Source organism: Epinephelus fuscoguttatus, linkage group LG1 (genome assembly GCF_011397635.1).
Source record: "Epinephelus fuscoguttatus linkage group LG1, E.fuscoguttatus.final_Chr_v1".
Classification (NCBI taxonomy): domain Eukaryota; kingdom Metazoa; phylum Chordata; class Actinopteri; order Perciformes; family Serranidae; genus Epinephelus; species Epinephelus fuscoguttatus.
In genome coordinates, this window is record NC_064752.1 from 9,966,779 (window position 1) to 9,984,888 (window position 18,110).

The 18,110-nt window shown below is 41.6% G+C and overlaps 1 protein-coding gene across 2 annotated transcripts in view; it reads right to left on the bottom strand.

The window, feature by feature from the left end:
* stab1 (stabilin 1) overlaps positions 1-18,110 on the bottom strand; it is a 104,827-nt gene that overhangs the window by 62,414 nt on the left and 24,303 nt on the right. For both annotated transcript variants that reach the window (XM_049591078.1, XM_049591079.1), the window contains 17 exons: positions 17,799-17,870; positions 16,703-16,816; positions 16,286-16,339; positions 15,763-15,843; positions 15,492-15,650; positions 14,571-14,633; positions 13,033-13,125; positions 12,628-12,714; positions 12,440-12,551; positions 10,895-11,081; positions 9,869-9,962; positions 7,801-7,959; positions 7,267-7,362; positions 6,522-6,620; positions 1,738-1,785; positions 1,228-1,361; positions 288-399 (listed from right to left, as the gene is read on the bottom strand). In XM_049591078.1, the coding sequence (XP_049447035.1) occupies positions 288-399; positions 1,228-1,361; positions 1,738-1,785; positions 6,522-6,620; positions 7,267-7,362; positions 7,801-7,959; positions 9,869-9,962; positions 10,895-11,081; positions 12,440-12,551; positions 12,628-12,714; positions 13,033-13,125; positions 14,571-14,633; positions 15,492-15,650; positions 15,763-15,843; positions 16,286-16,339; positions 16,703-16,816; positions 17,799-17,870 (1,764 nt within the window). The remainder of the gene's footprint in view (positions 1-287; positions 400-1,227; positions 1,362-1,737; positions 1,786-6,521; positions 6,621-7,266; positions 7,363-7,800; positions 7,960-9,868; positions 9,963-10,894; positions 11,082-12,439; positions 12,552-12,627; positions 12,715-13,032; positions 13,126-14,570; positions 14,634-15,491; positions 15,651-15,762; positions 15,844-16,285; positions 16,340-16,702; positions 16,817-17,798; positions 17,871-18,110) is intronic.

Genomic DNA, 18,110 nt, shown 5'->3' on the forward strand with positions numbered 1-18,110 from the left:
TGAGATGCTTTCCTGTCTGCTTGCTGTAGATTTGTCCACAGTACAAACCACAGTCCTACACTGCAACGGCAACACCCACATGGCTGGCGTGTACACATGAACTGTTGCGGACAATGTGCACACGGTTGCAGAGGAGATGGTACAAAGAATGATGCGGACTCCCTTAATACACCTGGATTATTTCCACCTGCTCTACAGAGGTGCAGAATTTTAAATATTAAAATAAGTCTTAATAAATAAAACTCAATGTCTATTCAGTCAGTCTGTCACAATTACCCCGTTCTTACCCCGCTGCTGTTGCTGATTTCCCAGTAGGTGGGGGGGTTCAGGGTGGGCAGCTTGGTGCCCACCAGTCTGTCCAGATCTTCTACAGAGTAGATACCTGGCAGGAAGTGGGCCCTGCAACCAGGAAGGGATACAGGAAGTGGTTACAACTCATGTCACTGAACACAAACTCAAAGCGTGTTCCTGGGAGACGTGGATGTGGCTTCAAGCCTGAAAGATCTGCGTTTAATCAAGTTTAATGTTCCAAAGGTGAAAAGTGCCTTAAAATATTTACACCATGACAGACAGGTCAAAACTTCCAGTGAATACTAGTTGCTCGGCTTCCTTGTGGATCCAGTTTGAGCTTGATTAGCTTCAACATTGTCAGAGAAAACAGCTTTATGAGCAAAAAAAGGAAAATGTTGGCCATATTCTATATTTTTCTGACTGTCAACAAATCTCTTGAAAAGACCAAAACCAGCAATGTGCTACAGTCTTTGATGTAATTATTTAAAAAAAGGCCCAGAAATATACAGTTTCACTTCTTTAAAGGCTCAGTAATTTTCTAGCAGCTGCTCATTATAGTTTTTTATCAAACATTACTCAAACAGGAGGAAATAGTGCATTTGTTGGGGACTATTTTAAGCGGTACAGCATTTCATGCAACAGGACAGTGTGTGTGGGATTGAGTCAAATAAAATACAGTGAGTGTATTCATGGTAATGAGAGGACGCAACAGTGATGTTCAATGAGAGGAATAAGACACATCAGTCAGTCACACGAGAGATAACTTCGGCCAATCTTCTCATTTGACTCTGGAGAACACAGACAAGAGGATTGAGAGACAAGATGTAGATCCCGAAAAACACCTCAAAGTACTATATTGCGGAGTTACGTGAGCAAAGTTTTTTTTTGTGTCAGTGTGTCTTGTGTCATGTCTGATCAGTGTGTGGGGTGACTGACCGCAGGAAGTGAGGCAGGTGGTGCCTGCTGGTCCAAAACATGTCCTCAGCTGAACTCATGTTCCTCAGAGCTTCTCTGGATGGAACTAACAGTGTGAAGTTCCCATTCAGCTCCTCCGAGAAGTGATTGTACTTCTGATAACACACACACACACACACACACACACACACACACACACAAATACAAAATATTATCTTTAGTGTTGAGTGTTTTGTTAAAACACTAACCAGCCATACTACTACAGCAGCTACATCTACTTTGAAAGAAAAAAGTTCAACGTTTTTACAACCTAAATCTTTTTTTCATTGTCACAATTCTTAATTATATCAACATTTAACAGAGCAGCAGGCTTCTTCAGCAGCTGCATGCCAGTTTATACAACACTATGGGACTTTATTAATCCTTACAATGTACGCTAGTTTGGCTGCTCAGTGAAATATAAATATATTTAGTTTTAAAACAGAAAATAAAATAAGTGGATAACTATAAAGCAGAGATGTTCTTACACACCTGAGTCAGTCGGTAGAAACTGTACAGCTTTTGGTTCATGTCCAGCTCCTGCAAACACACACAAACACACACACAGAGTAATTATGATATTCAGTCAGTCTGTGCACCGTGGACGAGTTCAGATTGTAACAGTGTACAAAACACTCTGATAGCAGCTTCGCATTTTTAAAGCTGGGGTAGGCAGTTTTATTTTGGCGTCACTGGCAAAAATCCCATAAACTGTGAGCATACTGTAATCCAAGTGGTCTTCTGCACCTCTCAATTGGCTCTGTTTTCAGTCATTAGAAAATCAAGGCTGTGACAGGAGACCTTGGCCAATCACAGGTCATTCACAGGTCAGGTCAATCCAGAATTGAATTTAAAATCCTACTGTTAACTTATAAAGCTCTAAATGGTCAAGCTCCGTCATATCTTAGAGAGCTCATAGTGCCATATTATCCCACCAGAACTCTGTGCTCTGAGAATGCAGGGTTTCTCGTGGTCCCTAAAGTCTCCAAAAGTAGATCAGGAGCCAGAGCCTTCAGCTATTAGGCTCCTCTCCTGTGGAATCATCTTCCTGTTGCATCCGGGAGGCAGACGTTGTCTCCACATTTAAGACTAGACTTAAGACTTTCCTCTTTGATAAAGCTTATAGTTAGGGCTGGCTCAGGCTTGCCTTGTACCAGCCCCTAGTTAGGCTGACTTAGGCCTAGTCTGCCGGGGGACCTCCTATAATACACCGGGCACCTTCTCTCTCTCTCTCTCTCTCTCTCTCTCTCTCTCTCTCTCTGGTTAACTCGTATCGCAGCGGTGCCTGGATAGTGTGACATGTGTGGTTGTGCTGCTGCTGTGGTCCTACCAGATGCCTTCTGCTGCTGCTGTTATCATTACTGTGCATTCACACCAAAAGCATCATGAGCGCCAGCGGTCGCTCAGTTCACTGGCATCGCGCTGCCTGGCAGCTCTGGCAGGGCTTGCAGAAGGCTGCCAAGGGGCGGGGCTTTCAAGCTGGGCCGCAGAAGATCTCTTTCTTTCTTTCTTTCTTTCACTCTCCCGCCTTGAGAATATTCAAGGTCTGCAATTGGCTGCTGCTTGCTGCTGCTTTGGCGGCGTCGCTGCTAATTTGCATAAAGTTGAGCTTCTCTCAACTTCACAGTGACGCTCCAGTCACTGGCATCGCGCTGCTCGCTGCTGCCAGCGCTCCAGACGCCCTTCGTAGCAAGCGTACATTGAAAATGAATGGCTGCCAGCCGCTTATGACGCTCATGACGCTTTTGGTGTGAATGCACAGTTAGTCATACTTCTACTGTTATTTTTCACATATGATTATTGTCACACATGTATACTATCAGATATTAATATATACTTTCAACATATTGTAACGCAGTAACCAGAACTATAATTATAATATTATTACTTTCATTAATGTTGCTGTAAGCTACTGTCATTACCGTCTGTCCTGCATCTCTCTCTCTCTCTTTCTGTCTCATTGTGTCATACGGATTACTGTTAATTTATTATGTTGATCTGTTCTGTACAACATCTGTTGCACGTCTGTCCGTCCTGGAAGAGGGATCCCTCCTCAGTTGCTCTTCCTGAGGTTTCTTCTGTTTTTTTTCCCTGTTAAAGGGTTTTTTTGGGGAGAGTTTTTCCTTTCTGTGAGGGTCCAAAGGACAGAGGGATGTTGTATGCTGTAAAGCCCTGTGAGGCAAATTGTGATTTGTGATATTGGGCTTTAGAAAGAAGGTGTTTCTGTTGGCTGTTCTACAAATGCAGACACATGCGTACATCCCTTCAGTGAGAGCCTGATTCAGTGACGTAGAATCCTGCAGAGAAAGTTGCAATGTCATTATTGGCAACAACTGCCTACACTGCAAAGCAGCCCCAAAAAAGGAAAATGCACTTGTCAAAAAAAAGATTTAAAAAAGGAAAAGGAAAGTCTGTCAACAAGTGAAAATAAAACACTTGTCAGTATCTGTGGAGTATTTCAGAGCTGGAGAGAAACAGTAGTATGTAATAGTTTACCTTTCTGCAAATCAAAGCTAAAGGCTCACAGCTGCAGTTCATGTTTATCTAGCTTATGTCAGCTAGAGCCTTGAATCACAGTGTGTCCTCTGCCTCACTCACCACTACTACAGATCACCTGGGAAGAGAGCTGCTCTGTAGATGAATCCCCAGTCAGCAGCCACAGCAACCCGAATCCACTAGTACAACCCAACTCCAGGGGACCGGACAGCCCTGACTCTCCCGCAGCCTGCTATGACACTCGGCACTGTGGGGTTTGCACTGTCCGAATTTGAGCCACCACAGCCTGCGACCCAAGGTCTGTTTCCTGAGCTGCTGCCTGCTCTCCTCAAGGGGAAGCAATCCATGCTCCAATGAGGAGGGACTGTGGGGTGACCAGCTACGTTATTCTTGTTTCATTTGTGGTCTGATAAGCAGAGAGAGTGAGAGCAGTGCAAGGAGGAGCTGAGGGAATGCGCTATGCACAGCTCTATGATGAAATAAGATTTTCTTTTAAAAAAAATCAAGGTATGGGAAACACTGGGTCACTGTATGAAGTGCATGCATATGCATGGGGGATGGGGGTTAGGACATGGAGAGGAGAGCTGCAGGAGGAAGAGGGTGTATTTTCAAATTCTGACATGTTTTTATTCACCTTTTCTAGAAAACTGCCTACCCCAGCTTTAACTCACATCACCTGATAAAATGACAAACGTTGCAAGCTGCAGGCGATATCAGCTGTTGCTTATTAATGTTAATTCTGTGAATAACGTAAACATGGATGTTGTCATATTTGTGTGCTCTCTCCAAGTCGGCGTCTGTATTCTGCCAAAGATCATTTATGAGGACAGACCCTCCACTCACCACAGAGTGGACTGAGTCTTTGTGAAGTTCCAACAACTCGAACAGAGAGAGACATCTTTTCACTACAAGATCACTTCACATCAATTTTGAGATTTGAATTCGCTGAGATTCATCTAGTTTGACTTTTATCTTTATCATATCAGGACCTGCATTATTCAGTTTAAGCAGCTCATAAAAAATAAGGTGTGCCAAAGCCAGAAGGCTGCGGCTGCTTTTCAAAGTGTCAGATATATTTCAAAATGTCATAGTGATACATATTTAATCAACATACAGTACAGGCCAAAAGTTTGGACACACCTTCTCATTCAATGCGTTTTCTTTATTTTCATGACTATTTACATTGTAGATTCTCACTGAAGGCATCAAAACTATGAATGAACACATGTGGAGTTATGTACTTAACAAAAAAAGGCGAAATAATTGAAAACATGTTTTATATTCTAGTTTCTTCAAAATAGCCACCCTTTGCTCTGATTACTGCTTTGCACACTCTTGGCATTCTCTCGATGAGCTTCAAGAGGTAGTCACCTGAAATGGTTTTCCAGTGACTGTGGAGGCCAGGTCATCTGCCGCAGCACTCCATCACTCTCCTTCTTGGTCAAATAGCCCTTACACAGCCTGGAGGTGTGTTTGGGGTCATTGTCCTGTTGAAAAAGAAATGATCGTCCAACTAAACGCAAACCGGATGGGATGGCATGTCGCTGCAGGACGCTGTGGTAGCCGTGCTGGTTCAGTGTGCCTTCAATTTTGAATAAATCCCCAACAGTGTCACCAGCAAAACACCCCCACACCATCACACCTCCTCCTCCATGCTTCACAGTGGGAACCAGGCATGTGGAATCCATCCGTTCACCTTTTCTGCGTCTCACAAAGACACGGCGGTTGGAACCAAAGATCTCAAATTTGGACTCATCAGACCAAAGCACAGATTTCCACTGGTCTAATGTCCATTCCTTGTGTTTCTTGGCCCAAACAAATCTCTTCTGCTTGTTGCCTCTCCTTAGCAGTGGTTTCCTAGCAGCTATTTGACCATGAAGGCCTGATTCGCGCAGTCTCCTCTTAACAGTTGTTCTAGAGATGGGTCTGCTGCTAGAACTCCGTGTGGCATTCATCTGGTCTCTGATCTGAGCTGCTGTTAACTTGCGATTTCTGAGGCTGGTGACTGGGATGAACTTATCCTCAGAAGCAGAGGTGACTCTTGGTCTTCCTTTCCTGGGTCGGTCCTCATGTGTGCCAGTTTCGTTGTAGCGCTTGATGGTTTTTGCGACTCCACTTGGGGACACATTTAAAGTTTTTGCAATTTTCCAGAATGACTGACCTTCATTTCTTAAAGTAATGATGGCCACTCGTTTTTCTTTAGTTAGCTGATTGGTTCTTGCCATAATATGAATTTTAACAGTTGTCCAATAGGGCTGTCGGCTGTGTATTAACCTGACTTCTGCACAACACAACTGATGGTCCCAACCCCATTGGTAAAGCAAGAAATTCCACTAATTAACCCTGATAAGGCACACCTGTGAAGTGGAAACCATTTCAGGTGACTACCTCTTGAAGCTCATCGAGAGAATGCCAAGAGTGTGCAAAGCAGTAATCAGAGCAAAGGGTGGCTATTTTGAAGAAAGTAGAATATAAAACATGTTTTCAGTTATTTCACCTTTTTTTGTTAAGTACATAACTCCACATGTGTTCATTCATAGTTTTGATGCCTTCAGTGAGAATCTACAATGTAAATAGTCATGAAAATAAAGAAAACGCATTGAATGAGAAGGTGTGTCCAAACTTTTGGCCTGTACTGTATATCTCCTAAGTAATAAGTAATGGATCAGACTTGGTATCAGCAAATAACCAATATTAAAGCACTCGGATCAAGACCACAGGCCAAAGAAAGTTAAGGCAGAGTTGGGTCATCCCCACATTGTACTGGTCTGAATACTTACCTCCAGTATTGATCCGTAGCAGATGATTCCGTCTCCAGCATAGCCGTCAGGACAGGTACAGGTGTGAGCTCCACTCTCCTTAGAGAGCTCACATTTTGCCTGACAGAGTGTACAAAAGATAGGGATCATGGGAAATGTGACCTACTGAGGCCACAACAATTTCACGTCAGTAACCAATGCTCAGTTCTCATATCTTAATGAATGACTGAATCACTCAACAAAAATACACATGTTGCACATCAGAGTCTTCAGATGAAGAAGAAAACTTGAATCTCTGAAGGGTTGGAAATTATAGAAATCTTCCAGAGACACTGTCCAAGTTACTTCACAGATATTAATAATAAGAACTGAGAACTATTATCACTGAAAATAATTTCCTACAAAAGTGAGGTATGACCAAAAACTGCATCTCCACACAGAGGGAGACAGAACAGTGTTACAGCTGTGATTTTGGGATGCTTTAAGCACCACAAACCATTTACTACCTTTAACATGGAGGCAGAAATCTCGGCAGCAGAGATCTTACTTTCTGTGTTTACTTTTGTTTGGTCTCAAAGACGAGCACTCAAAGTGTTTCACAAGTGCTTCACAAATATCCACAATAGGCGATGGGTATATAGTCAACATGACCCATCCTTTAAATCCTCAGTGAATAAAAATCTTTCTCCATGGCCGACATGACACAAAGACAGTGTTTGTGTTTGTGTGTGTGTGTGTGTGTGTGTTTGTTTGTTTGTGTGTTTACCAGGTCATGGCAGCCTCCGTTTCTCTTGAGGCAGGGGTTAATAAGGTCACACACGATACCGTTCCCCATGTAACCTGTTTTACAAAAACACTCACTCTGCAGACACACAGACAGATATACCCATAAACAAAACAATCTCAACAGTGTTCAAAGATGTTTACAGTCAGGCAGCTGAATAGTAGCTACTTGATAAGTCATATAGAAAATATGAAGTGATGAAAACAAAAACGAGTACACTTGGAGTAGGGGTAGTGTGGTAACACACATCTGAGTTGAAGAGGATCGTTATATTTGTTAAAACTGAAATGGGAAAAAAAAAAAAATCAAAAATGCTTTATAAAACACTGACAGCATCAGCTGACCTTTGAAGACAAGGACAGCTGGGCAGGGGGGACTGGGTGTCCCAAACATTTAGAAAACAGCCACAAAATTAGGAGAAAAATTAAAAATGTTACAAAAAAAAAAAAAAATAAGCTGTACAGTTGATGATTTTAAGTCACGCTTATTATACATCATTATTTGTTAGTAACTGACCTGTCCAGGTCCGATGTGGTTACAGTAGGCGTCGGGGCTGCAGCCTCCTCGACTCTCCAGCTGACAGTTGTTGATCTCCAAGCACACTTTGCCGTCACCTGCCCAACCCTCATTACACACACACGACGCGTTACCTGGGCCCAAATGCACACACTCTGCCTGTAGACAGAGAGAAAGGATGTTATGAGGGCAGGGACAGTCCCAGACACAGACTGGCCAATCATAAGGTAGCATCGGACCGTCTCAGACCAGGGTCTAACAACAACACAGCTGTGCTCCATTGACTCTAATCCAGTCGTTTCAGATTTCCTTCATTTTCAGGCTGGTTTTGTGGATTTGGAGCTAAATGTTGTGCTCGTCGTGTATTAATGATACTGGAAAAAGATATACGTTTCTTCCCTGTTCCAAAACCAAAATCAAACCCTGAAAAGTGTAGGGTTAGCTAGGTAGCTACTGAAGATATAGCCTACTGAATGTATACACATGCTGCTTTTGCTTTTTAATGATTATAACAGTGAAACAAAGACCGACCCTGCTGTACAGGAACCAGTGAAGGGAAGCAGGGAAACTTTGCTGACATTCAACCAGCTCTGTGTCATCACAGTGTGTGCAGATGAATGTCGTTTGACTTTCACCAGAGATCCCTGCCAGTCCTGTGGCGGAGGTCTGAGTGCTGGCAGCAGCACGGGGGTGAAGCCAAACACAGTTCATCTGCATACACTGCGATGCCACACAGCTGGTTCAATATCAGCAAAGTTTCCCTTTATATTCACTGTCTTCTGTGGCGATCAGCAGTGATGTGGTGGTTCACCTTTACACTGTGATCTGTAGCCTATAGTTCGGCTTTAGCTTCTAACTATCTTTGTCTTTTTAACCTGTTGTTGCTGCTGAGTCAGTTTGACATCCTGGATATATCCTTCAAACACAGACTGTAGACCCCTCTGTCTGCTTCTCTCTGGAATCATTGTTTTGTTCTCCAAAAATTTGATAATATTTCTTCAGGGAGTGCAGTTAGTTACAGTGTGGGCTCCATGCTTACTCTGACAGCTTGTTGAACCATCACAAAGGGGCAGGGCTTAGTGAAAAGTCAGTGATCATGGTAGAAATATTAAATGTCCAGAGAAACTGGCAGTTTACCAGTATTATATATTTGACATTTTCTGATGAATCCATGTGAACAGAGCATGATCCAGAACACACAGACGTGTCTGTTTATGTTCTGAGCAGATGTTTAGTGGATTTGGTTCTATCTCTTTTTCTTTGCCTCACACTTGTGAGATTTGTGGTCTGTGTTCAGGGACACTGAGGTAATGTTTCTGAGGGAGAGCTAGCTTGAATGTTTTGGAGGGCAGATCTGGCCCTTTAAATTTTTATCTCAGCCCATAATTGCTTGGTTTGCCTTTTCCTGTGAGATTTACTGTATAAACAAATTAAATAGTTCAGATCAAAGAGATGTTGTCTTTCAACGATACAAACATTATTCACGCTTGCATATCTTCACGCCCACCCCTTTTTAACACTTTGCTTATCTGTAAGATGCACTGAAGCTTATGACTGTGCAGAAATCCACAGCCAGGCTCCTGACCAAGACCAAATGCACCCTAGTTTTATTGTCTTTTCACTGGTTAACAGTTTCTTTTAGTCAATGCTACTATATGTTCAAATTTTGCCAGATTACCATTGTTCAAAGTCGCTGTCAGTCGGCCCAGTGAATATATTTTCATATAACATATTGTCTTTTATAGTTACAGTTTACTAATAAAACTCTCCACATATGAACAGTGGTTACATGAGCCTCAAAACCAGCCACAACTCAGCCTTGAGCAGAGTGACCGTCCTCTACTGACCAATCAGACTGCAGTGTTCACAGCTCCACCTTTTAGTACCAGATCTGTGTGCTAGGTACCCCAACAGAGGGGGGACCAAAAATGGGGACAGTATGGAATGGTTCCATTGTTACCATCCACAACTTTTCACAGTGGAAACAGAAAAAAAGCAAACCAAACTGAACTGAACCGTACTGCCTGGTGGAAATGGGGCGCAAGTGGACACAGGCCCTAAGTCTTACGTTGGTGTCGCAGCCTCCTCGGTTGCTCTTCAGGCAGAGGTTGATGGCAGAACAGGAGTGACCATCACCCTCATATCCATCCCTACACACACACCTGGCGAAACACACAAAGATTTTTGATTAACAAACTCAGCAGCTGTTGCAGTAACAGAAGAGTGACTGGTGTTGATCACCTGTGAACCCCTGCTGATAGATGCAGTTTATTTTACAGAGAACTGCTGAAGAATTATTTCCCTGTTTACACATCAGAGAGGAAATTGCTGCAGTGGTGCAGGTGGGGGATGAAAAACACCTGGATGAGCACCTGGGCTGCCTTCACAGTCAGGAAGCCGGTGAATCCTCCTGATGCTGCACAGGAAGAATCTACAGAAGCTACTGCTGCCATGTTTGAAGTTTATCATCCAGGGTCACACCCAGGCTTCTAGCTGACCGCGCTGACATTACCACAATGTTGCTATGGCAGTTCTGCAAGGAACTTTATGAGGCTGCACTAAAGCAACACGGTGCTTTGTGCTAAATGCTATCATCCTCACAATAATGCCAGCATGTTGATGGTTAGCAGGTGTGATGTGTACCATCTTAGTTAAGTGCTAAATTAAAACTGAAGTAGAGCTTGAGGCTGATGGGAGTTTTTTTTAGTTTTGCACATATGTGGTCAAAAACCAAACAACTGAATTAACAGATATCTACCAGATGATGCACAAATGGCAACGTCCTGGTGGCACTAGAGGAAAAGTCAGGGGATCACCAGAGTCAGGAGGATTCATCTCTTTGGTACACATGAATATCTGTACAAAATGTCAAGGCAATCCGTCCAGTAACTGCTGAGAAATTTTAGTCTAGTTTTAGTCACAGATTAAAACAAAATTAAAATGTGTCAAGTTTTTGTTGACTAAAACTAACATGAATAAAATGACTACATGTGACTCAAACTAAAATAAACTTTTGTTAAAAAGATAAAAAACAAATCAAAATCAGGTGCCAAAATAAACATTTACAGTTGTAGTAATAGCAGTGGTATCTTACATAGTGTGCAGTCCTGTCTGTGTGCAGTATGCGTGGATGTGACAGTGTTCCTGCAGTCCATCAGAGTTGCAGGGCGTGGCAGTCCTGTCGCAATTGTCTCCGGAGTATCCCTCCACACAGGATCCTCTCCGACAAACACCACCACTGCGTGGACGGTTATCGCACACGCCATGGACACAATGACACTCTGAAGACACACACACACATAAACACACAGATCAGGTGATCATTTCAAGTCACTCAGTAGAAAAATTCTAGAACAATATCGCACCAGGCAAAACACACCACTGAGCACTTTTTTTATGATTGCTATGTACAGGTTCTTTGCAGCCGCTGGATACAACAGGTCGACAAATTGTTAGAAAAAGTTGCATTTTTAAAGCTAGACACACGGTAGGTAAATTACACACAGCAAATTACATCATAACCAACTGACTAGTTCTATCATTCATTCATTATGTGTAAGTGCTTATCCTGGTATAGGGTCGCCAGACTATCACAGGGCTGACACATAGAGACAGACAACCATTCACGCTCACATTCAAACCTACAGGCAATTTAATGTCATCAATTAACCTGGTCTGTCTTTGGACTGTGAGAGGAAGCTGGAGCACCTGGAGAAAACCCACGGTGACACAGGGAGAACATGAAAACTCCACACAGAAGGGCCCCAGCTGGCTGCTGAATTTGAACCTGGTTGAGATGACAGTGCTAACCACTGTATCACCGTGCCACCCCGAGCTCTATCGTCAGGTCAGAGTTTTCATTTGTGTACTACTTTGGTTTCTAACCAAGTCTATGCACAACAAATACATTCTGCTAATTGGCTAATGTTTGCGTGCCATCACACTAAATTAGGATGGTGAAGATGGTATATTAAACATTAAACTTGCTAAACATCAGCATGTCAGCCATGTCATTGTGAGTTTAATAGGATGGTGATTGTAGCTTTTAACTCAAAGGTGCTTTGTGCCTAAGTTCAGACTGAGAGAGGCATTACATGGCTGCAGACTTTTAGTCTGTGTCCAAAATCACTCCCTATTTATAATACAGTGCAATATTTTACTGTCTGCCATTGTTTTTGAGTTTCCATTGTCTGTAAATTTACCCACTATATAGTGCCCTCAAAAATTCCATTATGGAAGAGGTGTCCAAGGCATGAAATCCCACAATGTAATGCTCAGTATTTTATACAGTGCATCCTTTTTTTTGCTTCTGACATATTTTTGAGTTGTTTTTTTTTGTTGTTGTTGTTGTTTTTGCTCCTGACATATTCTAGACCTTTTCTTTCTCTCCTGACATGTTTTGGACATTTTTAACTCCAGACATTTACCTCTGCAAGAATCTAAAGCTGTCACCGATGACACAAAATGATGATGATTAACAGGGGTCCAAAATCTCAAATTACCACTCATTATAAACTACTGAGTGTCTACTACACAATGAGTGGTGAATGAGTGAATGAGAAAGTGATTTTGGATACAACTGTAATCTTGTTTAGATATGTGAACCTTATAGCTTAAGTTGCTGATGAGGAGTGGTTACCTTCATCACACTTGTCTCCGTGCTTGGATGGATCCTCACAGATGTGGCAGGCAACACCCTTAAGGCCTGGCTGACAGCTGCACGAGCCGTTCCCATGGATACCGTCAAAACACTGCACACAGTAAAAAAATAAATAAATAAATAAACACATCGCTTGAGAAACGTGACAGACTGTGTTTGTTGCTCACCGTTCCTTTGTCGTAGCAGGGATGCTGGAATCCTCCAATACAGGGTTTACAGTCCGGACCGTAGAAACCTTTACAACACTGTGCTACCTGTTAAACACGCACGCACAAATAGACACACACATTAAAACACAAAGATACTAAATGTTGCAGATAAAGGACTATTCAGTTATCAGTTAACCAATAAGACCTGCACATTTTTAAACTATGCATATAATGGGAATATTGACTATAAAACTGACTTAATCTGTCAACTTGAAAAGGACATACTTTCCTAGCAGGGATTACTGGAGATAAAAACATAAGATCTTTACATCAGAAACCTCCACACTCCATTAAATAAAGCCATGGCAAAGATACATGGTGCACAAACAGAGACAACACAGTGACCACCTTTATAAAACTCACCGTTTTGGTGGCATTGCAGAATTTGGCGCAGCCTGTACTGAGTGTCGGCCTGAGAGGGGATGTGACGTAATCACAGCCACGCTGATGAGTGTCCTGGAGACAGACACACACACGTATTAGCCTTCTGTTCTCGTCCATATCGTACACCAGGTGTTGTTGGGTAGAAAGGAATATTGTGAAAAAATCTGCACACAAACTGCTGACCAGAGCACATGGTTTAACTGTAATGTAACAGCAAGACTTCCTGTATAGATTTTACTAATGTAATGCAGTATTTAACTGGCACACAAGATGAATTACAGCACAGACTAAGATCTGGTGTCAGAACTGTATCTAAACTCTCATATTCTGTATCTAATAGTGGCAGGGGAAAAAAACCTAATTTTAAATGCATCGCGATGTGGACATTCACAATTCAGCACCGATTCACAAATGTTTCTAAATGTTAGCTACAAATGTGACAGTGACGAAACAAATAAAGGTGGAACGTACTGGCAAGGGCAGAGCAGCCCTTGGAAAGTTTACACTGCATACACATTAGAGTGAACTTGTTATTTATCTTAACAAAAGGCAGCAGTTGCAAGCATGTTTTAATTTAATGTGTAAATGATAACACTGCGAGACGCAGGTGAAGTATATTGTAAATACTTTCTACACAAATTACCCAGAGACTTACATTAATGGAGCAGAGCAGTGACAAAAGAAATGTTAACAAATGAGACCAGCTGACCAACACACACTGCAGCTATAAACAACTTAAACCAACTTAAAATAACTATATGATCAGTTGTTCCACCTCACAAACCCTCTGCACAGCCTACTCGGCTTCTTGGCTTTCCCTCATGCTGCTCTCTGCTGTTGGCGACACACATAATAATAACAACACAGCAGAGCACACAGCCTCCCCTCATTTTGTTATTGTCATACAGGCAGGAGGCCTTTTTTTGTTGCAAAAAACTGAACCATTTATCTCAATTGCCAGTTATATTACATAAATGATTTCAGTATAATAAGGACACCAGCGAATGGTTTGGCAAACAGTATAGTAAAGAAAGAGACTGAAAGTTGTGCCCCTTTTCTGATCATTCACTGAAAAATCATTTTTGTATTGAATCAGACACCAAATAATCAAAATTGGATTGAATTGTGAGGTTCTCAAAGATTGCCATATTGGAAACAAGTGAGTTAGCCATCGTACAACTCTTTGTTTATCTGACACCATTTATAATCTGAGCTTTCATTCAGAGGACATAAACAATAAATTACATCATCAAGACACTTTCTAACCCTCACCCCTTTAATCTGAAGGTCAAATATCACATCACAAATTTTGTTTACATGACCACAACTTCAGTGAAAGCTCCTCCATATATTTTTCACTGTGCAATTTATTAACCTCTGCTCATGGACTGCTGAACCGCTGGTATGATGTATTAATCTATTTGCAAAGATTTCCACATTAAGAGTCTTTTTCTACTGTATGAGATCCAAAGGCATCTGTGGAATAGAACAGAAGTGTTGCATTAATAATGTTTTACCATTTCAGTGGTTCCCTCTGGGCACTCAGTCTCATACAGGTAATTGCAGTGAACACATGGACCCTGAAAACACACAAATACACATGCTTACAACAAAAATAATTACCTAGCTTACTATGTTAGCATTAATGTCAGCTTTAAGGCTCTACTGGCCTGTTATATATTTACTCTGCGTGAAGATTGTAAATCTGGTAAAGCTAGCTAAAGTTATTTTGTCCATGATGATTATTACTCTCACAGCTGACATGTAGCCAAAGCAGTCAGTTGGAGATGATAATATTTTATTAAATAACGCTCACACACGTAGCCTGAATGCAAATATGCCTGTGTCCAGACTACATTCAACACTTCAATAACAGTGTGACATACTTATAAGGTACTGAGTTAGCCATATGGTGCTGGGAAGGAGTTCAGCCTCGAAGCCTCCCTTTTAAAGTTGTGTGGCTGAGCAAGAAGAAATGTAAATGGTGTTTGGTCCTAAGACTTGCCTCTGGTATTTTGTTTTATGTTTCAACAGATCCAAAACCTGTGTTACTGCGATGAAAAATTCTTTCCACCATATTTCTGAATAACGTCACATTTAACAGAGAAGTCTTCACTTATAATAATAATATTGAAATGGGTCTTTGGGACATTTATGCCTGTATTAGACAGAAGACAAGAAATTAGAGGGGTTAACAAATGTGGTTCATGGCAGCTGCTGTTCTCCCCTTGGTTACAACATTGTCAATAATCATTTTAATTAAAAAAAAAAAAAAGTTTAGCCTTGTTGTTACAAACTGAAATGTTTGGTTTGGTCAGTCATCAGTCGTTATAAGTCTAGCCTACTGAACTCAGTGGCACATCAATTTTAATTAGACCTGTTGGGTCTAATGTTCGGTGACCAGAGTATGATTTGACTCTATGCCTCCCTCTGCTCACCACGACGATCTTGCTTTCGATGACATCACAGCGGTGAGGCAGGATGGGGAGGATTGAGGGCGGGTACAGAAGCCCATCAATCATATGGATGATCCCGTTGGACGCCACAATGTTGGTGCTCGTCAGATGGAGGCCTTTATCACCCAATAGAATCTCACCCTGGAGAGGGAAGGGGAGGAGGCAGCTAGTGTAAATAGAAATCATTAACATTTACTGAAAATTAGCTCAGAAACAAGTCAAATTATGATGAGAACCAATCAGAGACACTTACATCATCGGACACAGTGATGGAGACAATCTGATTGGCCATCGTCTGAATCTGACGGAGATTGGCTAACTCGTCAACTGTCAGCTACAGACAGAAAAAATAATCCATCAACAAAAATGTTAATGAGTTGGTTGGCTTTTTTCCCCCAAATATCATGTTGCATACAACAAACAATATCCTGATGATTTAGGTTCTCAGTGAGCTGATGTGAAGTTTGGACCGAGGGTGCCATTGAAGGAACAGTCATGTGGTAATTAAATCTAAAGGTTTCATCCTCAGGGGAGCAGGAATGTGATCAGGAAATATGATCATTTCCCTCCAAAGATTAATATGTGGTCCACAGCAAGATATCTCATAGTCTAACAAGCCACTTATACAAAGTGTTGGACAGAAAGGCATTTCTGTCTTTGCTTTTTTTCACATGCAGGACAAAAAAGACAAAAAGCAAGAAAGAAGCGGCAAGGACTGAGCAAACTGAGAGACAGAGGAATCAGTGGAGAGAGCGTAGGGTGAGGGGTTGTCTTACCACAGCTTGGGAGAAAATATGGTGTCTGAGGAGTTCCTGAAGTTTATGTTTGGCCTTAAAAAAGAGCAGAATATCATTAAGAAATCCTAATAATCCTTACGAATATAATGCTTGTTGACATCACATAAGAAAATTACTGAGCCCTTTTTCCTTTAAAAGAAAAATATATATACTATATATATTGGTCAGACATTTATAAGATGTACATTTTTTATAGGAACCAATGATTTGGGGGCTGAGAGCCACAAACATTGGCAGGAAGTCATCTAACACATTACTGGTTTTCATCTTTTCATGGGATTTTTTGATTACAAAAAAATGCAGAATGTCAACAGACAACTGTTTTTATTGTATGTTATCTGCACTAGAAACAAATACACAAAACAAATGACAACTCAAGTATTAATTAGAACCTACGTCATGCAGCATGTACAAGATGCTGCCATCTCTGGCTTTGTCCACAGCCTGGTTGGTGGGGATGAACACAGTCAGGGGGCCCGGACCTCGCAGTGGAGGGGGTGACCCACAGTTCTACAAACACACAAGCACAGGAAGTGGCCACATTCAGCAGTCAGACAAGAGTCAGGTTAATTTCCAGGGCTGGTACCTGCGGTTATTCCACAGGCTAGTTAATAACATGTCGGGCAGGAAATCCAAAGTGTGGGATCATTTTGAGAAGGTGAAGGATGAACCCAAGGTGATATGTAAACTCATCTTCATTGGTCGACTACAAACATGACGTATCATCTGAAACATGGAAGTAGCTACATGCCCATCAGCCCATAGCGTCATTAACAGGTGGCTCGCTCAGTGCGTGACGTGCACTTGTAGATAAAATATAGGCCTATATTAATGAAGGTTCATTAGTACGGTTTTGTATTTCTCTGTAATGTAGCACAGTGTTAACAATGTTACTGATACTATTCTTTCTCACATCTTCAACTCAAACCATTGTGTTGCCCCGCCCAAAATATATCATTTAATAACTGAATTAATATCATAAACATGCGGGCGACTAGTCAACTAATGGCCCTAAATGACGACTATTGGTCGACTAGGAAAATTCTTAGTCGGCAGCCCTAGTATTGTCAATGTTGGGTGAAAACAAGAATCTTGTAAAAGGGTAAATAAAACACACATGACGGCTACCTCATGTCCCTACATGATATCACACAAAAGACAGAGTCTAAGGCATTTTACTGTTTACATCTTACAGTAGAGCAGATCAGTACAGTCCTTACTCATTCACTATTATGTTTCTGGCATTAGAGGGATAAAAAAAAAAAGACACAAACCTCCAGACTTTTACATACGGACTATCTCTGTTATTATATCATGCACCTTGCTTCGGCATGTGGAGAGGCCCAAATACTGACAGACCTAGCTACTGTTGCTAAGCTATGATTGACCAATCACTGTTCAGGAGAGGGGTTAGGCAAACTGTCACTTAAATATGACTGACGTCTTCTCATCTGTGTGTTGTTATTAACCAGAACAAAACTTTGGCACTCACATCAACCAGAGACAGGAAGCGGTTGTACTTTTCATCCAGAGTCAGAATCTCTGCGATAGTCTTATCAGCAAACTGGACACAAGGAGAAGAAGACGATCAAATGATTAACGTTCACTTTCACACTGTGTGGACTGGATTTTTTTATGCATCTAACAGTTAGCAGGAAATATACATTTAACTGAACACAAATATAACATATTAATGAATTAAGACAGATCACTTTGTATTCAGCAAAACACTGAGCAGCAGAACAAAAACGTACAGAGCTCTTTTGATGAAAAAATGTTCACTCAGTTTATGCTGAAGCATTTT